This window comes from Echiichthys vipera (assembly GCF_963691815.1).
Source record: "Echiichthys vipera genome assembly, chromosome: 4".
Classification (NCBI taxonomy): domain Eukaryota; kingdom Metazoa; phylum Chordata; class Actinopteri; order Perciformes; family Trachinidae; genus Echiichthys; species Echiichthys vipera.
In genome coordinates this window covers 1216031-1226892 of record NC_139829.1, presented here as the reverse complement: position 1 = coordinate 1226892, position 10862 = coordinate 1216031, and the positions used below count along the sequence as shown (strand labels likewise).

Genomic DNA, 10862 nt, shown 5'->3' with positions numbered 1-10862 from the left:
TTGTTTGCATATGTTAGGTAACAAGCAATCCGTAAATCAAGAGAGCTGTGACTACACCTGCTCTACCTGCAGCCAGGCCAAGATCATCTTAGATGCCCCCCCCCTAGATCTCTCCTTTTACCTCTCCACTGCTCTTCCTCTCATGTTCCTCTCCACTGCTCTTCCTCTTATGTTCTTCTCCACTGCTCTTCCTCTCCTGTTCCTCTCCACTGCTCTTCCTCTCATGTTCCTCTGCTCTGCTCTTCCTCTCATGTTCCTCTCCACTGCTCTTCCTCTCCTGTTCCTCTTCTCTGCTCTGCTCTTCCTCTCATGTTCCTCTCCACTGCTCTTCTTCTCATGTTCCTCTCCTCTCCTCTGCTCTTCCTCTCCTCTCCTCTCCTCTCCTCTCCTCTCCTCACATCTCTCTCTGCAAAAGACAAGTGACAAGCATTGACAATAATGGTTAACATTAACAAACTACTCATGAGCTGTTGCCAAATACACTCTTCATATGTACTGGAATTCTGACACTAGCAGGAAATAAATTAATATTTACCATTGTATTTTACGCTACTGCTGTATGACATGTTTAGATTTGAACTCCAAATGCCATGCGCCGACCTTTCCTTGTGGCAAAATCTTCTATGGTGTCTTTAAAGTCCAGTCTCTTGGCAAGTTGACGCTCAATGGAGAGCATTGCCAAACCGTTGAGCCTCTCCTGGGACATGATAGAGCGCAAGTAGTTTTTTATTATCTTCATTTTACTGAAGGCCTGCTCACCTCCAGCCACAGTCACAGGCAGAGACAGGAAAATACGCAGCAGGGCACACAGGTCTCTGTAGTCCCCTTGTGTATATGGCATTAAGTAGGTCCAGAGGTCCAAGACCATCTTCAAAAGTTGCACTATATATTTTCTTTAAGTGCTGAATTTGGTCTTCAAGGGACTCTGTGAGGTCATTCTTATATTTCTCAGAGAGCTTTGATCATGATGCACTGATGCTGTCCTGTGGCATATCTCTGAATTTCCACAGGATGCAGAACTCGTCACATATCTGCTGCATTGATGAGAACCGTACATGTAGTTGAGAGATTATGCTGTCCATTGCAACATGAAACACTCTATCTCTGAATAGGGTCTCTGGGCTTTGCTCCTCTGTCCCTTCCTTTTCTGACTCATCAAAGAAACGCTTCCTCTTTCTCTGTCTCATTTTCTAACTGGGATTTGATGCCCATGGACGTGGCAACAACAGTTGCCTCTGTCAGAAAACTGTCAAAAAGTGAGGAGCAAAACTGCATTAAAGGACTAAAAGTAGGTCTTTAGACCCTGTGCTTCAGCTTTGGCTTCACTGGTGAGGTTACCTGTAGTGATAACGGTGTCTAATGCCTGGATCACACTGGGCAAATGTTTTGCCACTGGGCGCACTGCCTCTATCCGCGCACTCCATCGTGTGTCAGACAAGCTGTGCAAAGAACAACCCAAAACTCTTTGCAAGATTTCCCATCGATGAGGGCTGCCACTGAATAGTTTGTACAGCTGATTGATGAAGCCAAAGAATATGTCTATTTCTGGGCAGGCCCGGGCTGCATGGGCATCAATTAGGTTTAACGTGTGAGATGCACATGGTGAGTATGTGGCCAAGGGATTTTTATTCAGTATGCGAGCTTGCACTCCTCTCACTTTTCCTGCCATGTTAGATCCATTATCATAGCACTGACCCCTGCAATCAGCTAGATCTATCCCATGTTCATCTAGTGATTGTTCCACCATTGTGGCGATTTCCTCTCCTGTCTTTTTTGAAAAGTCCTGAAGTTCAAGGAAACGTTCATTGATTTCCCACCCACCCTCAGGGGACGTTTGACTGACAAACCTCAGTAACAGTACGATTTGTTCCAAGTGTGACACATCTGGGGTTGCATCACACATTATGGAATAGAATGTTGTTTCTTGCCTTTCCCTCAAAATAGTGTTTAGGACACTTGGAGTCTCTTTGCCTGTTGCCGGTGCTCTCTAATGTTTTGTAAATTGTCATTTAGGATATTGTCATACTCTGCCAACAGCTCAATTATACCAAGAAAATTTCCATTGTCTGGCTCATCTAGTGTATTTGTGCTGCCCCTGAATGGCAGATTCCTGAAGGCTAAGTACAGTGTTCCAATAACAATGTTTGTGTGCACAGTTTCTTTCATGTTCTGGAAATCTCTCATAAAGCTTTCTGTATTTTATATTGGATATTTCCATCCCATCTGTGGAATTTAGTGCACTAGTTGACCTTTTCTCTACTTCAAAGGAGAACAGCAAGCATGGTAGGCAAAATAAGGCCTTTTTTGAGCTGCTATAGACTATCCAGTCCCTGTCGATTTTTTCCCTTCCATTGTGGGATGTGGAATAGTTTGGGAATTCCCTACCCTCTGCATCTGCTGGCAATTCCTTTGCCCTCTCTGAGAAAGGTGCTTGTTTTGCCATCACACGTACAAGGTTCCCTTATCAGCGTCGGCCATTCTAGTTGGCCATAATGCAGGATCGCTTAAATGAAGTGTGAGATCAGTCTCTGATCCATCCTGCTCAGATTCTCCGACGGGGCAGCGAGCGCCTCCCGCTTCACTGTGACTCTCTCTCTCTTTTCTCTCTCACCTGTAGCCTGACTCTGTCCCTCTGCTCCGGGGCAGCGAGCGCCTCCCGCTTCACTGTGACTCTCTATCTCTCTCTCTCTTCTCTCTCACCGATAGCCTGACTCTGTCGCTCCGTTGCTGAGCAGCGGGCCCCTCCCGCATCACTCTCGCTGTCACCTGACTGCAGCTGGATCTCTCTCCTCTCCGTCTCATCCTTTCTGACGGCAGCTGGATCTCTCTCCTCTCTGTCTCATCCTTTCTGACGGAGCTACCAAACTCAACTGTTTCTGTCAAAGATAACTAAGCTGCTTGGCATCTCTGCCTGTCGCACCTCCTCCAGTGCACTTTGAGGTCAGTTGCAGGGTTGTCAGCTGGTGCCACCGTTCACTGATGTTTCGCCCCCAAAGCCAGGACACCTCGCGGTAGGGGGGCAGTGGCACTGTGGGGACGTCTCCCCACGCCACTCCCTGCAACTGACCTCAGTGGGGTGTTGAGCCCCCAGTACTGTCCCTCCTCCTTAACCTCATCCAGAAACTTGCTTTCTCGGCCTCCTCCGCCAACTCCTTTATTCCTGCAGCACGGAGGAGACGGATCGCAGACCCCCCCACGAAGCCCCTGCATCCGACCGGGTGAATGGTCGCAGACCAGCCTCCACCTCTGCACTCCTCCGCCAGGTCGCTGTACTTCGCCCGCTTGAACTCATGTGCTGCTGTCCCAGCTCTTCCTAGGGGTAAGCAGACGTGCCGACCTCCCCACCGGTCTTCTGCGCTGCCTCCCCTGGTTTGATGAAGGTGATGTTTTGCCGACGGGGATCCGAGGAGTTGTTCGCCCCGACTCTGCATCTCTCCAGCTGCTCTGCCAGCTTCCTCAGCACCTGATTGTGTCGCCACCGGAAGCGCCCCTACGACAGCGCAATGTTGCACCCTGACAGCATGTGTTGGAGACCTGCATTGTCTTTGCTGCACAGGAAGCACTTGCCCTCGCTTCCGAACCATTGGGCGAGGTTTCGAGGGCATGGTAGGGTGTCATACGCAGCCCTTACGAGGAAACTGAGCCGTGACTGTGGGGTTCGCCAGATGTCGGCCCAGGGTATGACTCTGGGAGACACTTTGTAAAGTGTCCTGAGATAACCTTTTTTATGATTTGGCACTATAAATAAAATCGAATTGAATTGAATTAAAAGGGTTGTGTTAAAATGCCAATAGGCGCTCTTTAAACAAACATTTTTAATAAATACAGAGCAGGAGAAAAGATAGTGATCAGTAAAACCCACAGGCTGAATAAAACACCTTTTACAAATATTAAAATGTTTTTTTAAAACAATAGAGGCCAAAGATAAAAGTTTTCACCTTGTGGGACTCCAGGTGTACTGTCTTTGATTACTTTTAAAAACCTTCCACAGTACAGACAGCTTGTGCTCTTCTATCAGCTGTCTGATCCTGTGGGATGAAGCAGGGTGTGGTTCTGGATGATTTCTGTCTAAGTTTGGATCAACTGTAAAGTTAAAATCATCACTACCACCAACACAGTATTGCTTAATATGTTTAAAAATGCCACCCTATCCAACCCACTGGGTGACTTTTAATAAAACACCTGGGTTGATTTCCTCAGTGACACACGAAACAGGTAAAAATCTTCTGGAAAATTAAAATCCCCACCCCTCCACTGAGACTGGATTTATGGCTTAAAATCCCCTCCCCATTAAAAGCCATTCTTCAGTCACTCTCATTATCTGCTGTGCTGTGGGTTTCCTGTACAAGCATCACGTCTATTCTCCTCATCTCCATCAGTTTAAGAAGAGCAACACTTTTAAAATTAGGCCCAGCTCCATTCAGGTTTAAAATGCTGATGTTAAAATCACACATTGGTGGAGGAAAGCTTAAAAAGAACACAACAGTGATAAAACATGTAAAATAAAAGCACCTATATTTAAACATCATCTTCGTCATCAATAATTTATGCCTTCACTCTAACTAATAATTTCCTTAAACGATAAATCTCTTTGTCTGTGAGCATTTCTTCAGACTTCCCAGACTTCCTGGTGAGAGGACGAGCTGACTGAATGAACAGACTGAGATTATCAGTCTGGCACCTTTTGTCATCTCTAAAAACTTTTTAATATCTTCAGGAGAATAAAGATTGTGAGTGTGCTGCTCCTCCTGAGTGACGCAGAAGTCACACTCTGACTCTGCTGCAGCTTTCACCTATTTCACAACTCTTCTGTTCTTTGATGTTGACTCTACACACTCACGATTTTTCCTCTTTTGAGAGATTTTTGAAATTTCCTCATCAGAAATGGTTTTGTTTGTTAAATCAAGATTCATAGATTCATTTTAATTTTCACTGTTCTCATTATAACTGTCAGTTTGTTTGTTTTGTTCAGTGGTTTTTTGTTTTCCTGATTCGAGCTGTTCATGTGACTCAACACCAGCGCCTGAAGCACTCATGGGGTCGACCACAACCCCCAAAGGCTCAGCCACCTCCGAGGCCGCGGGCGTCGTGGCTACCACCGCAGGCAGCGGTAGCGACCTCCCGGGGAGCCACTTCCCACCCTGTTCTGATGGATTGCCTCTTGCAATGCCTAATACCTATCAACTACAGCACCATTTTATGTGCTCAAAAGCACAGCTGATAACATACGCCACAAGAGGGCACTGGTGTAACAGTTCACAGCCTTTCCACAGCTCGTGTTAATGTTTTTGTGTAAGAATGCCTCAACTTGTTAATATTGGCATTAAATAATTACTGACTATTTCCCAGAGCACTGGTATCCTGCAGTTTGTGTTAAATTGTATCAGGATGGTTGCCGAAACTGACTGAATATGGCAAAGTGGCAAAGTTCCACCGAGAATATCTTTCCGGAAAGCTCTGGGCTGCTAGGACTAGGAAGCTGGTCATGTTCACGCACGCACGCACGCACGCACGCACGCACGCACGCACGCACGCACGCACGCACACAGACACAGACACACACACACACACACACACACACACACACACACACACACACACACACACACACACACACACACACACACACACAGACAGCAGCTACGTCAGTCTTGTCTTGACACTATTTTTCTTACACATTTCTAATTTCTGTGATTGTTCACCTCTGGGTTTCCTACTTGTAGTACAGTTAAGAAACGCCTATGCAACACATACATTTTCTTTTTCATGTGGCACTCCCTGCAGAGCTTGCCTAACCTGCCTGGAATGCGGTTAGAATGGGAGGGACCATTATGTACACAATGACAAGGCTAATTTCAGACAGACGAAGGACAAATTATATGAACCTTTTGCTGTGTTTTAGAATTTGAGCAAGAACACAAGGTAAGAGCTGCCTGAGTCTGTAATTTCTCTGTTCAGCATAATCTAGAAACAACTCTAATCATCTTTCAGATTAATACATTTAAGAGCTTTGGTTTTACAGTGTATGTCATGGGTGCAGCTGTTATCTGTAATAATTCTGTTTGATATAGGTGAGTAGTTATCTCCATCAACTTTACATTTTAAAATCTCAAATATACTATTTGGTTCATGTTTATGAGCATAAATACAGTATGTGTCACTAGAAACTCAATTTGAATCATTAATATTTCAAAACTGTTCAACTTAAATAATACATGAAAAACATTAAATTGAATCACATACTTTTAAAAAAATGAATATGAATAGCTTGATTTGAAATTGAATTCCAATAAGGTTGAACCGGTAATATTATAAAACTGAATTCAGTTGCTCTGAAAATGTATCTGATCCTATTCAAATAAAAATAGTTAATCTTCCAAGGAAAATTCTAAAATAGCATTTATCCACACATCTTAATCTCAGTAATGAAAAAGTCATCGAGTGTGGACTTTACCTACTCTGTAAAGTGTCCTGAGATAACTTTTGTTATGATTCGACACTATAAATAAAATTGAATTGAATTGAATTAATGCAAAATGGCACAACAAGGTCAGAAAACAAACAATTATTGTAAATAGAAATAACTCAGTAACATAAGATTCACAAATACTCAGAGTACTTTAAATTATTCTATTTCACGTTATTTATTAGGTCTATTTAACAGTTTTTCCTGTATTTATTCCCTCAGTTTTTAGCTTCTATTCCTTTATCTTATTTTACTATTTTAAGTGCTCAGTTTTCCAGTGTTTCCTCGTGGGGGCTGACCACACCGGGAGTTGTTTCTGATCCAACAATGGGGGTACTGTCTCGTGGACAGCCCTGGCCCGGGTAGCTAGAGTTCTACACCGTGGTGTGGAGCCTGCTATCTGCCTGGGCTGGGGTGATCCCTGTGGCTGTGCCCCCTGCAGTCATGGACCATGATTCCTCTTGGTGTGCTACCCCAGAGACTGTGACACTATAGATTCACATCACATCAGTTAAACATTTATCCTCTTGGCACGTATTCAAATACTTTAGAAAAGTCCATGCTGTCTTCCTGGTGTCACAGATGGAACATAGAAAAGCTGCTGGAACCTCGAGAGCTGCCAGGCGAAGACGCTGGTGGCATTTGAGACAGCGATGGAGGATGACAGGGGTGTTTGAGATCAATCCAGAGCATGAATTCTACAATCTGACCTCCATGATAAAAGATGGCATGCATACCTCCATTCAGACCTCCATGGACACACAAGGCCTGGTGAAGAATCTTCTACTGGTTAGATAATAAACATGAACCATTGTAGACGTAAATTCACTTAAATACACTTCAACTTTTGCACAGGATACACTCACAGCTGAACATTTCAAGGCAGAGGAAACCCTAAACCATGATGTGAGTAATTTCTAGCTTTTTTTTATTTTTAATAGGCATTTTTTTGTATCTTGTTTTCAGATCTAGATAATGTTGCTAATTATGATCATATATTCAAATGTCCCTACCCTTTATACTTTTATTTTGTTCTTCTGAGAGTTTGTGTCAAGCAAACCCTATGGCATTTTCAAGCCTTTCATTAAGTTATCGCCTTCCAGGGCTTTGAGATGCAGACGTTTGCAGCAGCAGTGTTTGCTAAAGTGAGGCGTTCCCTGGACATCACAGAGGAGGAATACATGTACTCCCTCTGCTCAGGCGACTGCTACCTCCAGTTCGTCAGCAACTCCAAGAGCACGGCAGATTTCTTTGTCACGTGAGCATAATGTTTTGTTCATTCACTTTATTTACTTAAAACACATTGAGCGACAACCATAATTTTCAATGGTGCTGAGGTAGGGGGGGCACTAGTGTGCATGCGAAGGATGTAGACATATACAGTCAAAGATCCTCTCCGCTACTTACAAAATCATCATCAGACAGTTCATAAAATTAATCTTCTGGTAGATGACGTTATTTTGTACTTAAAAAACCCTGGTAACTGTCTTTTGAAATTACAAACTGCACTTAACAGTGAAAGTGAAATTATTCCATTGACCAATTTTGTAACACTTCATTTCCATTGCCTATACTATATATACTATACTTTAGGAAATTTGCAGACCTCAAAAACCTGTGATAAAATTGAATTAACTCCCACTGCTCAGAGTAAGATTGAGAATGATTTACGTAGATGGATGGGCTTACCTCTCACCTTGATTGGAAGAGTTAATAGTATAAATAATTTAAAAACTACTACTTGGCAGTTCAAATGAGCTTCATCTCTTCCTTTTGAGGGCAGTGACCCCCCTTCTTGGACACAAATTGGACTGCACCCCCTGAAGGAAAAGGTCCTCAGTGACTTCATTTCTAAGCATAATTCAGAATCAGAATCAGATTCAGCTTTATTAGCCATGTATATACATGTATGTGCAAACATACAAGGAATTTGACTGTATGTGCAAACATACAAGGAATTTGACTCCGGATTTTTTCTCTCCTCTGTGTCCACAATACACACACACAATGGCCCTCATTTATCAAACGAACGTACGGCAGAAAAACGTACGTACGACCATTTCCTGGCAAACTTCGGCATTTATCAATTTGGATGTGAGCGGGAGCTACGATCAAATCTCACGTCTGGTCGGAGATCGTGTACGCACATTTGAGCCTGTGTATTGGCGGTGCAGCACAGCAAAATCTGGCTGAAAATAATGAACAAACCTCAGCTGTCATTAAGCATAAGCAGTCACATATTAAGAACAGGTCAAAAGGGATTCTTAAAACAAATTAAAAAAAAAAAATTGGAGCGATTGATTGTACTCATGTGCATCTGAAGGCACCATCCATGAATGATTACACATTCATCAATCGCCAAAACTACCACTAGATAAATGTACAGGTGATTTGTGATGCCAAGCTATGTCTTTTTAACGTGGTGGCCAGGGGGGGACACACACACGATTCTTTTATATTTCAAAACAGCTCGGCTCCAGCCCCCCGCGACCCCGACAGGGACAATCGGTTGAATATGAATGAGTGAATGAATGTGTTGGCGCGCGGCTGCAGGAATGCGCACCGCAGAGCCAAAATCATCTCCTCGGTTAGTGGCTACCCTCAATAAATTGCATTAAATCAAACAAGGTATCAAATGATTAACATTTTGGTATGGTTCTTCTGGTGACAAAGGTTATCCTCTAACAGAATACCTAATAACCCCGCTGGCAAACCCCGCTACAGAGCAGGAGCGCAGGTTCAGCAGTGCGCACACACGCACAGGTGCACACAGGTCACAGTGAAGCGCTGCTTCGGGTTGACTGCCTCCGTTATTCTTTTCCATACAGCGTTTTTACGGGCCCCTTTTATTCCACTCTTAAGACTGCCAAAAAGCACATCTTTATCTTGCTCCATCTCGGATGTCAGGATGCCGATCTGTGTGTCGGAAAAGTTTCTTCTCCTCTGCGTGTTTGACCTCAGTGGGAGGCCTCTGAACCAGGAATACTTAAGGGCGTAACATGCCGATCGAATTCAGCCGCTGCATTTATCAAGGCCCGCTCATTCATACGCTGAGATTGGTCAGATACGAATGTTTCATAAATCACACGTGGGTCCTTTCCTACGACCAATTCTGCGCTCAGATCTGTGCCCGTTTTCACGCAAGATTGATAAATGAGGCCCACTGTGAGAGTTTCTAGTGGAGGGTTTTCGGAATGATGGTGTTGAATGCAGAGCTGAAGTCCATGTACAGTCAAAGCAGGCCTGTAACTCCAGCTTTGACTCACTACAGGCTTTGCTGATTTTAACTTCTGCCTGTAGGTTAGTATGTTAAGATGGACCATGCAGTGGTCAGAGAGTCCCAAAGCTGCACAGGAAACAAAATGATAAGCGTCCGTTAAAACAGTGTAACAGTGGTCCAGTGTGTTAGCATCCCTGGTGGGACACTATATCTGTTGTCTGTACTTTGGGAGTTCTTGGCTGAGGTTTGCTCTGTTAAAATCCCCAAGAATGATGAGTAGGGAGTCTGGATGTTTTTTCTCCACGTCTGATACCTGGTCAGCCAGGTGTTGTAACGCCTTAGATACACAGGCGTGAGGTGGAATGTAAACGCTGACCACGATGAACCACGGGAGTTGGTGAATAAAACGGTTTGCAGTTTATGAAAAGAGACTCTAGATGAGGACTGCATGATTTCCTTAACACTGTGACATCTTAACACCAACCTTCATTGACAAAAAACAACGCCCCCCCCCCCCCCCCCCCCCTTGTCTTTCGAGAGAGCTCCATGACACGGTCCGCGCGGAAAAGTAGGAATGTATGTAGGAATGAGTCATAAAACCCAGGGATTTTTGAGTGAGTTTTGGTTAGATGGCTTCAACAAGGTCTGTGGTTAACAAGGGCTTAAGAGATTTTAACGTTTTGTTCTATAACATGAAATATATCAGTAAATACCCCATCCATGAATTTTAAAGCTTGTTCAAGAGAAATCAGTCAGAAGCTGATGTAGTGTAGTTTGAGTAAGTATCATAAACTTTTGAGCGCCACAGTGTTTATTTCTGTAAGAACCCAAAATTTTTTCAGCTTTCTTTCTGTGTCTGCTCACACTGTTAGGTGAATTCAGATTATCTTTAATTGGCCTTCGGGCCAAGTACTGGAAGCTCGTCCACATGTTGATCTCAGTTTGTTATTATATATTTTCTTCACTATATTTTCAGCTTTGTTTTATTTTGTTTTGGATGTTTATCATCCACCTCCATAGCGTTATCTGAATTGTTCTTGTTCTCTGTTTGATTTAAGGGCCTTAGTGAAGCCATAGACTGATACAGAGGTGACCTGAATCAATACAGCATGTGCATTCTAACCCAGGCTTTCTAGTCATGTTATCTGATGTAGTAAAATACCCTCATGGCCCCTC

The 10862-nt window shown here is 43.7% G+C and overlaps 1 protein-coding gene across 1 annotated transcript in view; it reads left to right on the top strand.

Annotated features, from left to right (window-relative positions):
* Positions 1-5838: 5838 nt before the first annotated feature.
* The window catches only part of LOC310946176 (phosphatidylinositol 4-phosphate 5-kinase-like protein 1), a 30955-nt gene continuing 25931 nt past the window's right edge, over positions 5839-10862 (top strand). Inside the window, exons 1-4 of the mRNA XM_083912550.1 lie at positions 5839-5922; positions 7049-7237; positions 7322-7372; positions 7570-7724. Coding sequence (XP_083768676.1) covers positions 7049-7237; positions 7322-7372; positions 7570-7724 — 395 coding nt within the window. The 5' untranslated portion in view covers positions 5839-5922. The remainder of the gene's footprint in view (positions 5923-7048; positions 7238-7321; positions 7373-7569; positions 7725-10862) is intronic.